General features: G+C 35.1%; 1 protein-coding gene across 5 annotated transcripts in view; it reads left to right on the top strand.

Annotated features, from left to right (window-relative positions):
* TASP1 (taspase 1) overlaps positions 1 to 17,132 on the top strand; it is a 246,532-nt gene that overhangs the window by 149,840 nt on the left and 79,560 nt on the right. For 4 of the 5 annotated variants that reach the window (XR_010343411.1, XR_010343409.1, XM_012474983.3 and 1 more), the window contains one exon: positions 451 to 561. Coding sequence is in view for 3 of the 5 variants with exons in the window: in XM_012474983.3 (XP_012330406.1) it covers positions 451 to 561 (111 nt within the window). In the remaining 2 variants the exon portion in view is untranslated. Of the gene's footprint in view, positions 1 to 450; positions 4,133 to 17,132 lie in introns of those variants that run through there. The other variant, XM_064378474.1, reaches the window with a different exon arrangement.

Raw genomic sequence — 17,132 nt, forward strand, 5'->3', positions numbered from 1 at the left:
TCTTTATCAAAAACTACAGGGAAGCCATTTCTGGCAAATATCTGGCAATTTCTAAAAAAAATTCATACTTTTATGAACTGATAGTATTTGTGGCAATGAGTGTATATTGAAATGCACCAATGTGGTTTAACAATTACATATAATATTTTTTAGGAGCATTTTTTTCGTTAGTGCCTAACACCAGTCATAATACATATTAGCTAAACAGAGAACTATGTATCATATTAATTTGTATTGTTTTGTTTTTGGTTGATAAACTTTGTGTGTAGTTTCTTCTGAATCTCTTTATTAAAATTACAGATTGCTCATGAAGTCATTTCATCCCTCGCTGAATTATCTTCCAAGCTAACTACTCTCTTAAATGATGCATAAGAGTGTTCTAAAGCTATTGAAATAAGCAGGGTGTTCTGTGCTGATTTTCTTCAACTGTTGGTTTCTTTGGATTTCTAGGATGTGGAGAGCATCTTGTGCGCACCATACTGGCTAGAGAATGTTCACATGCTTTACAAGCTGAAGATGCTCACCAAGCCCTGTTGGAGACTATGCAAAACAAGTTTATCAGTAAGTATAACATTAAGAAGGTTACATTCTTCTAAATATAGATTATTTCACTGCTTTAAGCACTATGTGTCAGGTACTTCATTTGTATTTCTACACCTACCTCTAGGGCCTAGCAAAGAGAAAGACCCACAGTTAAAATTGACTGTGAAAAGAAATTCCATTACAATAGCTAGTACAGAATGAAATCTTCCATGTAACTAAGCTAATCCACAAGCTGTAAGACACCGACAAGGCTTACAGTGATATATAGTAGGACAAGTATATAACTATATGTTAATAAGAATTGCCCAGTGGCAAAATGTGAGCTGAGAAATGGGGCATGAATAGGCATTTAAGGTCTATCTCTAGTGATTTATCAGAAAAAGGTTGATTATATTCATGTTACTATGTCCTCAAATATATCAGAATCAGACTTAAGTTTTATTGTTATTTTGTTTTAACAATTACCATTGTTGAATGCTGTTTTAAAGGAAAACCAGATTCTTTGGCTTAATAGCATATGTTCTTTACATAATAGTTATTAGTTATTAGATGCATTCTATTATGTTAATGCATCTAAATAGATGCATCTATGAATGTTAATGAGAAGGAATTATGTTAAGTGAAATAAGCCAGGCATAGAAAGAGTAGAAAAGTAGATGCTCATCAGAAGCTCACTACCTAGAAAGATCTCTATAATTAAAACTATAAAACACTAATGAACAAAATTGAAGAGGACATCAAAAATGGAAAAATACTTCATGTTTATGGATTGAAAGAATCAATACTGTTAAAATGTCCATACTACTTAAGGCAATCTAAAGATTCAATGTAATCACTATCAAAATACAAATGACGTTCTTCCGAAATAGAAAAAACAATCCTAAAATTTATGTGGAACCACAGAAGACCCAGAATAGCTAAAGCTATCCTAAGCAAAAATAACAAAACTGGAGGAATCATATTATATAACTTCAGATTATACTATAGTAACCAAAATGGCATGGGACTGGCATAAAAACAGACACATAGACCAATGGAACAGCGTAGAGAATCCAGAAACAAATCCACACACCTACAGTAAACTCATGTTCCACAAAGGTGTCAAGAACATATGCTCTGGAAAAAATCTCTTCTATAAATGGTGCCGGGAAACTGGATATCCATATGCAGAAGAATGAAACTAGACTCCTATCTCTCACCATATGCAAAAATCAAATCAAAATGGATTAAATACTTAAATCTAAGATCCCAAACTATGAAACTCCTACAAGAAAACATTGGGGAGAATCTCTAGGACATTGATCTGGGCAAAATTATATGAGTAATACCCTACAAGCATAGGCAACCAAATCAAAAATGGACAGAAGAGATGATAACAAGTTAAAAAGCTTTCCGTAGCAAAGGAAACATCAGCAAAATGAAGAGACAATTCATAGAATGGGAGAAAATATTTGCAAACTATCCATCTGACAAGGGGTTAGTAACCAGAATATAAAAGGAGTCCAAAAAACTCTATAGGAAAAAACAATCCTAAAATTTTATTATTATTTTTAGAACTCTTGCAAACTAATAATCTGATCAAAAAATGGGCAAAAGATCTGAACAGACATTTCTCAAATGAAGACATAAAAACTGCAAACAGGCATATGAAAAAGTGCTCAACATTATTGCTCATCAGAGAAATGGCAAATCAAAACTACAATGAAATATTATCTCACTGCAGTTAAAAGGGCTTATATCCAAAAGACAGGCAATAACAAACTCTGGTGAAGATGCAGAAAAAAGAGAAACCTGGTACACTGTTGGTGGGAAGGTAAATTAGTACAACCACTACGGAGAACAGTTTGGAGTTTCCTCAAAAAACTAAAAATAGAGCTACCATGTGATCCAACAATCCCCCTGCTGTGTATATCCCCCAAAGAAGGGAAAAAGTATATTGAAGAGATACTTGCACTCCCATGTTTGTTACAGCACTGTTCACAATAGCCAAGATTTGGAAGCAACCTAAGTGTCTAGCAGATGAATAAGTAAAGAAAATGTGTCATATATACACAATGGAGTACTATGCAGCCATAAAAAAGAATGAGATCTTGTCATTTACAACAACATGGGTGGAACTGGGGGAAATCATTGTATTAAGTGAAATAAGCCAGGCACAGAAAGACAAACATCACATGTTCTCATGTATTTGTGGGATCTAAAAGTCAAAACAATTGAACTCATGAACATAGAAAGTAGGATGGTTACTAGAGGCTCATAAAGGTACTGGAGGACTTGGCAGGAGGTGGGGATGCTTAACAGGTACGAAAAAATAGAAAAAATGAATAAGACCTATTTGATAGCACAACAGGGTGACTATGGCCAATAATAACTTAATTATACATTTTAAAATAAATGGAATAGTATAATTGGATAATTTGTAACACAAAGTACAAAAGCTTGAGGGGATTCACATTGCATTCCTGTATCAAAACATCTCATGTACCCCATATAGGTATACGCCTGCTGTGTACCCACAAAGAATAAGAAATAAAAACATTTATTTCCTAGAAACCCTGTGATGGATGTGTAATTATGGCACATGGTAACTTTATGGTTGTGAAGAATGATCCAAAGTACTTTATTGAGTCTAAAGCTACGGATTAGCTAGTTCTACTTCTCCCAGTTTGGGTTTATGCTAAGGAGTTCCTGCACTCTACTCTTTTCTGTTGCTTTGTATAACTCTATAAAAGTGTCCATGAGTTGGACTGCAGTATTTCATCTTGCCACTGGGATGATGCCATTACCTAATAAATATTGAGCCCCATCTTAGAAATTCCAAACTTGTGGAAAAGAGCAAGAAATGTCAGAGCTCACCTAATTGACCCTATTCCTTTAATAGCTGAAACTTAGTTTGCAAGAGTTCAGTGACTTCCCAAAGTCATCTCGTTAGCTAGTGGGTGTTTGTTGTGCAAGAACACACTGCCTTTTATTTAAAAAATAAAAAATAAAAGGTAAAATGGTAAGAAATACAGAAGAACAATGTTCTGGGAGTCAAGACAGTTTTTCCACTCTGAACTTTTTGTCTGTCTCATTGGAAATAACAAGTTGCTTCAGCAGTTTTATTAGGAATAAAAGCAGGAATGTTAAATAAGAAGCAGTTTCTAAATGCCTTCGCCATGCTAAGTTCTATGTTGTCTCTACTGGATTCAGCCCATAAATGTGAAATTCTTTTCAATCAGATAATTTGGAAATGGGATTGAAAAAGGAAAAATTTCAGGAACTACTTAGGAAGCACAGATGATATTTGCAAGGTAAATGGAAGGAAGTAAATTGGATTTATCAGAGGACTAGACTAGAGGCAAGGAGGTTTTTTTTCCTCTTTTAACACACAGATGGTGTAATTAGTTGTCTGTTTTAGGACAGATCTCTTTACTCTTAATTTTCTCATATGTAAAAGAAGGGGACAGATCTGGATGGTTTCTAAAATTCCTTCCCCGCTCCAAAATTCTGTTTGTTCCTTGGTTTAGTTCACAAACCAAACTAAACTACCTGTATGAAGAATAGTTGTAGGCTGGGTGCTGTGGCCTGTAATCCTGGCACTTTGGAAGGCCGAGGCAGGTGAATCACCTGAGGTCAGGAGTTCGAGACCAGCCTGGCCAAGATGGTGAAATCTTGTCTCTACTAAAAATACAAAAATTAGCCAGGCATGGTGGCCGACCTCTGTAATCCCAGCTACTTGGGAGGCTGAGGCAGGAGAATCACTTTAATCTAGAAGGCGGAAGTTGCAATGAGTCAAGATCGTGCAACTGCACTCCAGTCTGGGCAACGGAGCAAAAACTCCGTCTCAAAAAAAGAAAGAAAAAAAAAATAGTTGTAAATCAAATTAGTCATTAAATGAATGAAATTATAAATTAAAACTGTTAGTGGTGGATCTCAAGTTTCTATTTGAAATAATTTGGTTGAAACCCTTTCAGCCAATGATGGAAATAAGCTAGCAACCACTTTCTTTGTTTTGTGGAAACCATGATATTCTTCCCTTTTTGCTTCCTTTGTTTTTTCTTTTTTAAAAAAAATTTGTATAAATAATATATCTAGGGATTCTCATTACAATGCATATGTAGAAAAAATTTATTATGTAATAATAAAATTTTACGATGCATATGGAGAAAAAATTTATTATGTAATAATCAAGTCCAGTAACTCCTTTTCATTCATTCTGAGAGTAATTTCTCCTGCCAGAAAGAACCACTGCTCACAGTTTGGTGTGTATATTTATGGCTTTCTCTTACTCCTTTCCTGCCTTCCTCCTTTTCTCTTCTTTCTTCCATCATTTTAAACAATCATATAGAAGAGTATACTGTATTTTTTTGCAGTATACTTTCCACTTACCATAACTTAATGCTCTTAATATATCAGTATACTAGTTTTATAGCCAAATATTTCATGGTTCCGTAATTTATTGATTCCTCTACTGAAAGAGATTTGTCTGTAAATTTTATCTGTGTTATTTTACTGCATATAAATGCTTACTTCTTTATATTCTTTTAACTAAACATTTTATATGATTCCATTTTCTCTCTTTTTTTAGCGTATCAGGTATATATTTTTTAGTGGTTCCTCTAGAGTTTGGAATATATATTTACAATTAATCTAAGTTCACTGTTTTTGGTAAAAATGTAAGGGGTACAAGTGCAGTTTTGCTACGTGGATGTATTGTGTAGTGGTGAAGTCTCAGCTTTCGGTGTACCCTTCACCTAAATGATGTACATTGTACCCATTATGTAATTTCTCATCCCTCATTTTCCCTAACTCTCCCACCCTTTTGAATCTCCACTCTGTATTATTCCACACTCTATGTCCATGTGTGCACATTATTTAGCTCCCACTTATAGGTGAGAACATTTAGTATTTGATTTCCTGTTTGTGAGTTGTTTCACTTAAGATAATGGCCCCCAGCTCCATCCATGTTGCTCCAGAAGACATGATTTCATTCTTTTTTGTGGTAGAATAGTATTCCAGTGTGTGTGTGTTTATATGTGCGTGTGCGTGTGTATATCACATTTCTTTATCTAGTCATCTGTTGATATACACTTCAGTTTATTCCATATCTTTGCTATTATGAATAGTGCTGTGGTAAACATAGGAGTGTCATTATCCTTTTTGTATAATGAGTTTCCTTGCGTGGACACCTATTAGGTTGATGCAAAAATAACTGTGGTTCCAGACCGTGAATTTTAAATCATTATAACTAGGCTCAACCATTGTTACTTACAGTTTTAATAATTTGTCTTTAGGTATTTTTCCTGAAGTAGCCAATAACTTACTAAAGATTTTTTTTTTCTCTTATTGCAATTTGAAACAAACTCTGTAACCATCTTAAATATAGGGTTTGTTTAAATCTATTTTTGATAAACAAGAATTTAATGTGATAGACTGAATGAAGTAAAATTGAAAGGCATTTCAGAGAATGAAATGTTTTTGTTTCCACTTGCATTACCTTATGGCAAGATCAGGGCTTTGGTTTGACTTAATATTGGAAGCATAAAAAAGAATAACTAATCTGCACATTTCTTTAAAAACCACCTTTCATGTAACACACAAAACTCATAAAAATGGGTACTGTAAAAATAGTGCCTTAATAATACTTCATGCTAACCAGCTGATTATAGACTGAATGCTTAGTTAAGTGGGGGAAGAAATAAGTAGTTTCCTTTTTAGTTGTTCTTTTTAAAAGATTATACAGTTATACACATATAAAGCCTCTTTCAATGATTCAGATGTGACTTTTCCTCTTCATGGTTATTTTTAAACGAACTTGGTTTTGCGAATTATTCGTTTTGATGCAAACCTTGGCTGCATGTGTGGTATGTGAACTGTGGGGTGGCATTATAGCTTCCTGTTTAGTACTTAACAACTAATAGTACATTTTTTTTTAGCTGGTTTCTGCTTATTACTAAGTATAATGATTGATAAAATGTTATCTGTGACAATGACTTCTTTTTTTCTTTGAATGTCTGAACGAATCTAATCTCATCAACCTACAGTCTTTGTGACTATTGTTGGAAAATTCCATGTGGATTATAGTATTATGATTTTGCTCTATATTTTACTTTTTCAAACAAATCAAGAAAAAAATAATCCTATCAAAAAGTAGACAAAGAACATGAATAGACATTAATGCAAAGAAGATAGATATACAGCCAAGAGACATGAAAAAATGCTCAACATCACTAATCATTAGGGAAATGCAAATTAAAACCACAGTGAGATGCCACCTTACTCCTGCAAGAATGACCATAATTTAAAAGTCAAAAAACAATAAATGTCGGCTTGTGTGTAATGTAAAGAGAACACTTTTACACTGCTGGTGCGAATGTAAATTTGTGCAACCATTATTGAATACAGTATGGAGATTCCTTAAAGATCTAAAAGTAGAACTACCATTTGACCCAGCAATCCCACTACTGAGTAGCTCCCCAAAGGAAAATAAGTCATTATATGAAGAAGACACATGCACATACAAATTTATAGGAGCAAAATTTATAATTGCAAAGATATGGAGCCAACTTTAGTACCCATTGACTAGTGGATAAACAAAATATGGTGTATACAAACTATGGAATACTACTCAACTATAAAAAAGAATGAAATAATGTCTTTTACAGACACTTGGATGGGGCTGGAGGCCATTATTCTAAGTGAAGTAACTCAAGAATAGAAAACAAAATATATATTCTCATTTATATAGGAGCTAAGCTGTGAGGACACAAAGGCATAAGAGTGATATAACAGACTTTGAGGACTCATGGGAGAAGGCTGGGAGGGGAGTGAGGGATAAAAGACTACATTTTGGGCACAGTGTATACTGCTTAGGTGACAGGTTCACTAAAATACCAGAAATAAGCACTTAAAGAATGTATTCATGTAATCCCAAATTGAAATACCCTCAAACTATTGAAATAAAAAAATTAAAACCTTAATAGTTAAACTCCTTTTCTATTTTTATTTCTTTTTAAGACTAGGTCTCCCTCTGTCATGCAGGCTGGAGTACAGTAGCACTATCATAGCTCACTGTAACTGAAAACTCCTGGGCTCTAGCCATCTTTGTGTCTCAACCTTCTAAGTAGCTAGGACTATAGGCACTTACTACCACATCCAGCTGAAGTTTTAATTTTTGTGTGGAGACAGGGTCTTAATATGTTGCCCAGGCTGGTCTTGAACTCCTGAGCTCCAGTAATCCTCCTGATTCTACCTCCCAAAGTGCTGGGATTACAGTCGTGAGCCACCACACCTGGCCCATAAACTCTTAATATGGTAAAGTAGGAAAAGCTGAAGAGTTCAAAAGAAGCAGAGCAAGGTGTCGTATCTGGTAGACCAAGGAAAGAGTCATGAATGAAGTGTCTTCAGGAGAGAAAATCTTGGGGTTTGTTTTATGTTCAGCAAGTTATCTAATTTAACAGGTAGACAGAGTGTAGTCAAGAGTGGTACAATTACAAGTGAAAAAGCAAACAAGCAATTGGACTTAATATATTGGACAGTCACATAAGGCTTTTGGCAATAGAGTTTTATTCTAAGATGTAGGATGGATTGGAGTGAAGAGACCTTGGAGGTGAGGTACTGATATGTAGTCAGTGGCAATTAGAGAAGCAGAATTAGTTGGATAGAAAAGATCATGTATTAAAGACTCTCAAAGAGAATCTCTGGGGCTCAATGGCTGATAGAATGTGACAGGTGTGGGGAAAGAGGCATCGGAATAGCTGGAGTTTTGATTCTGAAGGACATGGTATTACCTGCCAGTCAGAAATTATAGGAATGTCATATATGAAACATTGAATATGTAAAGAGAATGGATTTGACCATGTTGGTATAGAGGTATTTGCAGAAATGACAGTTGTCATATGTGGGGCTAGACCTTGAGAGATTTGAGACTTTGGGGTTGTCATCACAATTTATGATACTTCTATATGCAAGATTCAGCTGAGAGGCCTGATCTGCTCACATGTCATTTTTTCAAAGAAGCTTTCCTATCCACCCTACCTAAAATTTTACTCCTCTTCCTGCCCTCCTATTCTGGTTTATGCTTCTATCTAACCCTTCTTGATTTATTCTATATTTACTTGTTATTATTGTCTGTCTCCCTTAAGCAGGGCATAAACTCTAGGAGACCAGAGATTTTGACTATTATTTTTAACCCCCATTGCTAGAAAAAGAGTATCCTTTAAAGGGGATAGAAAAGAGAGAAAGAATGAGGGAAGAGAATAGGATACTTGTGATTTGGAAGCCAGAGATAGAAGGGATTTTTTTTTTTTTTTTTAACATAACTGAAAGGATTGCTGTGTATTTAGAGATGTAAAAAAATATGCAGAAAAAGCTTTTGGGGTTGGGTGTTAAGAGGGTACAGGTCAACTCTGAAGTTTGTGTAGTGGCAGAGTAAGAAAAGAACTTCATCAGGAATGATGAAGAAGGGGACAAGTTAGATGCTTTAGACTCCAAATCATCTTGTCAATACTTGACTGACATCCAGCAACTTAACTTCTAAAATGTGTACAAGCAGTACACAAACATAAACCTTGTGTTTTATCTTCAAGTAGACTATGTCTTATAGGGGGTCACAAAGTTGAAAAATAAAATCATATTTTTCTTTCTTTGTGACATAAGTATAATCCCATAATATTTTTAAGTGTATAGAAGTTTTATAAAATGTATAGAATGCATTTAAGTGAGTAGGTGGATTGGGATTAAAAGGAAAAAGAAAAGATGGGAAATTTCTATAAGGATGACAGTCACTTAGAAAATGAATGTGGCTTTGTAAGAGCTATCAAGAATATTCATTAGGAAGTTCATGGTAGAATTCAATGCCTTTTGCTTGCCCCTTTCTGGGTTGTTGTTATGGTGAACTCTGAAGTATCTCTCAGAGTGCCTTCCCTACCCCTTTTTAAATTGAGGCTTAAGAAATAATTCATTTGAAACAAGATGCAGAAAGTTTGTGTAGGAATGTCAGGAGGATGAAGAATAGGAAGAGTGATTAGATAGATAATCCTCAGTGGAATTATTGAAGGTGATAAACATTTAAGAGTTTTTTCCCTCTGGATAGAATGGATAATTAAAAATCATATTTAGAAGCCCAGGCAAGGCAGATCATTTGAGGTCAGGAGTTCGAGACCAGCCTGGCCAACATGGCAAAACTCTGTTTCTACTAAAAATACAAAAATTAGCCAGGCGCGGTGTCAGGTGCCTGTAGTCCCAGCTACTTGAGAGGCTGAGGCAGGACAATGGCTTGAATGCAGGAGGCAGAGGTTTCAATGAGCAAAGATCATGCCACTACATTCCAGGCTGGGTGACAGAGCAAGATACTGTCTTAAAAAAAAAATCACATTTATTGACCCGGACAACTGTCATTTGAAAATACATAGTTCATCTGCATGTTATATTGAGTTAACACCTACATTTGATTTTTTTCAGTACATGTTGATTATGAAAAACAACCATCACAATTTCCAAAGAACCTAGAAGTTACCTTCTTTGATATGGTGGATGCATTTTTATCTTGGGATGATACTGAGTCAGTGTGTGGGGGAAGTCCAATTATTTTTCTCTTCTTCCTTTCTTCTTACAAATAAGAAAAAGAAACAATTTTGTTACTGCATTAAATTACTAACAGTATTGATCAGCAGCAGACTAATAAGATGGACTTATCAGAATCAGTGGAAATGGGTAGCTGGCAGCAAGAGAATAACTTCTTGGATTTGGGGCTCTCAAAATAGAAGTTAGTTTTCTCCCTGTGGCTAAGGTTTCATGTTTGCGTGAAATCCTTCTAGAGCCTGGAAATTTCATATATTTTGTACACTTGGAGGTTTTTAAGTAGCAGATAATGATTGTATCAACCACAGATGTATTCTTCACCCAGGCCTTTGGGGAACCAAACCAAAAAGCCATTTAAAATAACTACTAAATTTTGATAACTGGAAATAATTTTGTAACATTATTTGGTTGGAAAGCAAATAAGCATACTACTAACAAAGGCAAAACAAAAAACCAAACTCCCAGACTCTGTAAACAGTCTCACGTTACGTTAAAAACAACTTTTGTTTTGTTACTGGTTTATTTGATTTTAAAAGTGATCAGTTTGGGGGACCATGGACTTGATTGTAAAGGTTGGTGCCATCCCACAATTGGGAGCTGCTGAACTATTCACAGTTGGTACTTTATTTTTATGTTAAAATATGTTTATGAAGTATTAGGATGTAATTTAAACCATACAAGGAGTTTGTTTTATTTCATGCAGAAAAAAAAACAAAAATCCTTGTTTCCGTATTAGCAATTGTTATTTTCTCCTAAGAGTACTGATTAGGTGATCAAAAAGCTTTTTGTCTGTTCCTTTAGTTTGTAAGCATATGGGGAAAACCACTAATATTAGTTACAGTAAACTCAAAGTATATAATTATAACATCGGAAGAAGCAAAGGGAAATTAAATCATATGACTCTGAAGGTTGAATTGTACAGTATATTGACTGATTAGTCTGAATAGGGCCTAAGCTGCATTCTGTGGATTAGGTGAATAAATCCATAATTATTATAATGCTCATAACATAATTTAGAATTATTTTATAGTTGTGAAGTTGCTTCCCCTCATTATAATCACACTTTTTAAAACCTGTCAGATATTTGAAAATAACTATGACTTTTGAGCCTGTGGAAACCACATATTCATGAGGGAAGAATGAAGTGTATTAAACAATGTTATCTTAACCTTTTATGAATATGGTAAAACCTAGCTCATTCATCAGCATCTACGGGGGGCAGTTTATGCTGAGTGCTTCTCAAATAGTCTGTCTGAGGCTTAATGACATTAGTAATTTTCTGGTATTTTACTGTACTTCTGAGTTGATTTTTAGTTTCAAATTGGGTAAGCTCAGAGTATCTTTAAGTAGCAAGATTTCTAGTCATTTAAACTACTTAAACGAAATCAAGCAGCAGGCTTCATTTGAATTTGTGATTAGGAATTCTGTAGTTGTATTTGTTAGGAAAATTTTGAATGTGTTTGCTGTAAGTTTGTGTGTGTGTTTGTGTTTTTTTTGTTTTGTTTTTTGGTTTTTTTTTTTTTTGAGATGGGGTTTCACTTTGTTGCTCAGGCTGGAGTGCAGTGGTGCGATCTCAGCTCACTGCAACTCTGCCTCCTGGGTTCAAGCAATTCTCCTGTCTCAGCCTCCAAAGTAGCTGGGATTACAGGCATGCACCACCATGTCTGGCTAACTTTTTGTATTTTTGGTAGAGATGAGGTTTCACGATGTTGGCCAGGCTGGTCTTGAACTCCTGACCTCAGGTGATCTACCCACCTCGGCCTCCCAAAGTGCTGGGATTACAGGCGTGAGCCACCACGCCCGGATGTGTGTGTGTGTGTGTGTGTGTGTTTAGGGGACCTTTTTTTTTAAAGGTCAAAAATAATCTTGCTTATCTTTCTTCCCTTCTTTTTCTTTTTTTCTTGTAAAATATGTACAATTCCAAAGAGCTTCTTATATTCTGTAATATTTAGAGACAAAGATGCAAAACACGTGACTATGTTATTAATATAGAAGTCAATGTTTAAAGAATCCAACCCAAGTACCGATTGATGGACAACCAGTGCTAAAGGTAAAAATTAGCTCCTTTGGTCAAATAATTTTGAAACAGTGATACTATAAACAAGATAATTTGGGAGTAATTAGCTTCTGATTCTGTTTTTCAGGAAGACATTTTAAAGATGGTTGAAGAAATTTTAATAGTTTAGATGGAAATTTGAATTACTATTTATAGTCTTAGGCGTGATGATTTAATTGTGGTTTAGGTAGGAGAATGTCCTTGTTCAGGTCTTTATTTAGGATGAAGGGTTATAATGTTTGACAATTACTTGCAAGTGCCTCAGGAAAAAAAAGTATTTGTGTGTATGTGTGTGTGTCCACGTGGGTGTGTATTGTGTGTATGTTAATTTCAATCTCTATATCTGTGAGAAAACTCAAATGTAGCAAAATGTTAATATGAGAATCTAGGTGAAGAGTATATAAATCTTCATGGTATTACGTTTTCAGCTTCCCTGATGATTTGAAACCTTAAAAAGCCATAGGAAAACTGACTTAAAAAAGTAGTATTAATGTTTCTTGAACATATTTTAGTTTTCTTTTGAAGTCATTTTTGTGGCTTAAAAAAGCACAGATAAGCCTGCTTTGCCTACCTCACAAAGTTACTATGGATAAAATGAGATTAGGTCTATAGAAGCTGAGAAAATTCTGTACACATGTGAGCTGTTGCTGCTGTTCTTCATGAGATAGTCATGTCCACATTTTAGTAGTATGATGTCCTGATTTTGGTCTCTGATGATGAATAACGAAGTTGCTTTTTTGGCTTTCTTTTTTTTTTTTTGAGATGGAGTCTTGCTCTTTCACCCAGGCTAGAGTATAGTGGTGCGATCTCAGCTTACTGCAGCCTCTGCCTCAGCCTCCTGAGTAGCCGGGGTTACAGGCACATGCCACCATGCCCAGCTAATTTTTGTATTTTTAGTAGAGACGGGGTTTCATCATGTTGGCCAGACTGGTCTCGATCTCTTGACCTTGAGATCTTCCTGACTCGGCCTCCCAAAGTGCTGGGATTACAGGTGTGAACCACCACAACCGGCCAGAAGTGGCTTTTTGATTTTAAAGAGGACTTACATAACTGGATTTTTATAAGGTGATCAAAACTGGAGTTTACAGATTCTTTGCATGTTTGCTCTCATCAGTGCCAAAATAAAGGTACACAAGTCTTATTTTGTGATATAGCTGCTCAAAATAAGATTTTACAGGTTTTTATGAGTTTTTAACATATTTTATTAGCTTATTTTTCTTCTTTATGTTAACCTGAAGAACATTCAGTGCAGGTTTCCAATTTGAAGTTTTTTTTTTTTAATTAAACTTTTTATTTTGTCTTAATTGTAGATTCACATGCAGTTGAAAGAAATAATACAGAGAAATCTATATACCAGTTACTCAGTTTCTCCCAATGTTAGTGTCTTCCAAAATGATAGTAAAATGTCACAACTGGGGTAGTGGTATTGATTCAGTTCGCCAGTCTTACTCAGTCTTCCCCAGTTTTACTTGTAGTTTGTGTATGTGTGCATGTGTGTATGTGTATTTAGTTCTATGCAGTTTTATCATGTGTGGGTTCATGTATTCAACACCAGTGATGATACAGAACCCCTTAATCATCACAACGATCTCTCATTTTCCCCCTTTATAACCACATCACCTCACTGTCCCTCACCCACGCACCCCGACTTTAATCTCTGGCCACTAATAATCTTCTCTCTGTTTCTACAATTTTGTCATTTCAAAAATGTTATATAGATGGAATCCTTCAGTATGTTACTTTTTAGGATTGTCTCTTTATCCTCAGCAAAATTCTCTGGAGATTCATTCATGTTTTGGTATATATCAGTAGTTCTTTTCATTACTGAGTAGTATTCCCTGGTGTGGACACACCATAATTTGTTGAACCTTTACTCACTGAAGTACATCTGGGTTGTTTCTAGTTTTTTAGTATTATAAATAAATTAATTTTGAGTATTATAAATAAATTACTGTGAGTACTAGTGTACCGATTTTTGTGTTCACATGAGTTTTCATTTCTTTAGAATAAATGCTCAAAAGTATGTTTGCTGGGCCTTCGGGTATTTAAGGAACTACCAAGTTGTTTTCCAGAGTGGCTGTAACATACCATATTACCAGTAGCAAGGGATGAGTGTTTCAGTTTCTCCACATCTTTGCTAGGTTTGTCGATATTTTTTATTGAGCTATCCTGAGAGATGTATAACGATACTGTTTTTTTTGCTAGTCATCTGCCTTTCTGCCTTTTAAAAAACTGGTAAAATACACATGGCATGAAGTTTATCATCTTAACCTTTTTTAAGAGAGAGAGAGGGTCTTGCTCTGTCACCATGGCTCACTATAGACTTGACCTCCTGGGCTCAAGTGATCCTCCCACCTCAGCCTCCCAAGTAACTGAGACTCCAGGCTTGAGCAACCATGCCTGGCTAATTTTATTATTATTGTTATTTATGTTTTAGAGATAGAATCTCTCGCTATTGCCCAGGCTGGTCTTAAATTCCTGGCCTCAAGCAATCTTCCTGTCCCGGCTTTCCCAAGTGTTGGGATTACAGGCATGAGCCACACTGTGCAGGCCTGGCCTTAACCCTAAGTGTACAGTTCCATAGTGTTAAGTATGTTCACATTCTTGTGGAATTAATCTTCAGACTCTTTTCATGTTGCAAAACTGAACTTCTATATCCATTAAACAACTTCCCTTTCCCTCCTCTCTGTAGCCCCTGGCAACTATCATTCTACTTTTTATCTTAATGAATTTGGCTACTCTGGGTACTTCTTGTAAGTGGAATCATGTAGTATTTAACCTTTTGCAACTGGCTTATTTCACTTAGAATAATGTCCTTAAAGTTCATCCGAGTTGTTGCATTCTGTGTCAGAATTTCATCCCATTTTATTTCTAAATATATTATTATAGGTATATACCACATTTTGTTTATCCATTTATCTGTCAATGGACATTTGGGTTGTTTCCTCCTTATATTAGGTTGCTAGGGCTACCATAACAAAGTACCATAGATTGGGTGCCTCAAACAACAGAAATGTGTTTCCTCACAGTTAAGGAGGCCAGAAGTCCAAGTTCAAGACATCAGCAGGGTTGGTTTCTAATGAGGTCTCTTTCTTCTTGGTTTGTAGATGACTGTCTTATCCCAGTCTTCTCATGGTCTTTCCTCTGTGAGTTTCTGTGTCCTAATTTCCTCTTGTAATGGCACAAGCCATATTGGATTAGAGCCCACCCTAATGACCTCATTTAACCTTAATTAAGTCTTTAAAAACCCTGTCTCCAATATAGTTATATTCTGAGGTACTGGGGATTAGGACTTCAAAATATGAATTTGGGGAGCAGAAGATACTGTTTAGCCTGTGGCTGTTGTGAATAATATCTTTGGCTATTGTGAATAATGCTGTGATTAACGTGTGTACAAATATCTCTTTGAGACTTTGGTTTCAGTTCTTTTGGGTAAATATCCAGAAGTGGAATTGCTGGGTTGTATGGTAATTCTGTTTTTGGTTTTTTGAGGAACTGCTATACTGTTTTCCTTAGCAGCTGCACATTTTACATTCCCACCAACACTCCTTTCCCATTTCTTTACATCCTCACCAATACTTGTTAGTTTCTGGGTTTTTTCTTTTTCTGATAGTAGCCATCCTAATGGGTGTGTGTTGCTATCTCTTTGTAGTTTTGGTTTGCTTTTTGCTATTAATTAGTGACATAAATATGTTTTCATGTGCTTATTGTTCATTCGTATATTTTCGGAGAAGATGAGTATGAAGTCCTTTGCCCATTTTTTGATTGGGTTGTTTGGTTTATCTGTTATTGAGTTACAAAGTTCTTTGTATATTCTAGATATTAACCCCTTATTATATATATGATTTACAAATATTTTCTGTTATTCTATAGATCATGTCCTTTGATGCACAGAAGAACTTTTTAATTTTAATTTTGATGTAGTCTAATTTGCCTATTTTTACATTTGTTGCCTGTTCTTGTGGTGTCATATCCAAAAAGTCATTGCCAAATCCAATGTCATGAAGCTTGCCCCCTGTAATTTATTATAGGAGTTTTATAGTTTTTACATTTATGTTTAGATCTTTGATTCATTATGAGTTTATTTTTGCGTATGTTGTACAACAAGGGTCCAACTTAATTACTTTGCATGTGGATATTCAGTTTTTCTGGCGTCATTATTGAAAAAGACTATCCTTTTCTCATCAAATGGTCTTGACACCTTTGTTGAGAAATCATTTGACCTTGCATGTGAGTGTTTATTTCTGGGCTCTCTATTCTATTCCATTGATCTATATGTCTGTCTTTATGCCACTACCATACTCTTTTGATTACTGTAGCATCATAGTAAGTTTTGAAATCCGCAAGTATGAAGCCTCCAATTTTGTTCTTTTTTAGTATTGTTTTGGCTATTTGGCTATTGGGTCCCCTGAAATTCCATATGAATTTTTGGATGGGTGTTTTTATTTCTGCCAAAAATGCCATTGGGAGTTTGATAGAGATGGCATTAAATCTGTAGATCATTCTGGGTGGTATTGACATCTTAACAATATTAATTGTAATCCATAAACACAGGATGCCTTTCCATTTAGTTGTATCTTTAATTTCCTTTAACAGTGTTTTGTAGTTTTTGGTGTACAAGTCTTTTGCCTTTTTGGTTAAGTTTGTTTATAAGTATTTTATTCTTTTTAATGCTATTGTAACTGGCTTTTTTCTCCTTAATTTCCTTTTCAACTTGTTCGTTATTAGTACATAGAAATTGAGTTCAAAGTTTTAAGAGCATGCATGCATTAATTTTCATTTCAGATTGTTCATTGTTGGTATATAGAAATCCAATTTAAAGTTTTGAGAACAGGAATGTGTAAGTTCAACATCTCTTGTGATGTGTAGAAAATCTATAAACCAACAACACTGCTCACTGCTGGGTGTGGGGCAAGAACTTGCCAGAAATGTGGGAAAGGCAGCTATTCCCTTTTCACCATGCTTCGGA

The sequence above is a fragment of the Aotus nancymaae genome, unplaced genomic scaffold (genome assembly GCF_030222135.1).
Source record: "Aotus nancymaae isolate 86718 unplaced genomic scaffold, 86718_ANA_hifiasm-v0.15.2.pri h1tg000001l, whole genome shotgun sequence".
Taxonomy (NCBI): Eukaryota; Metazoa; Chordata; class Mammalia; order Primates; family Aotidae; genus Aotus; species Aotus nancymaae.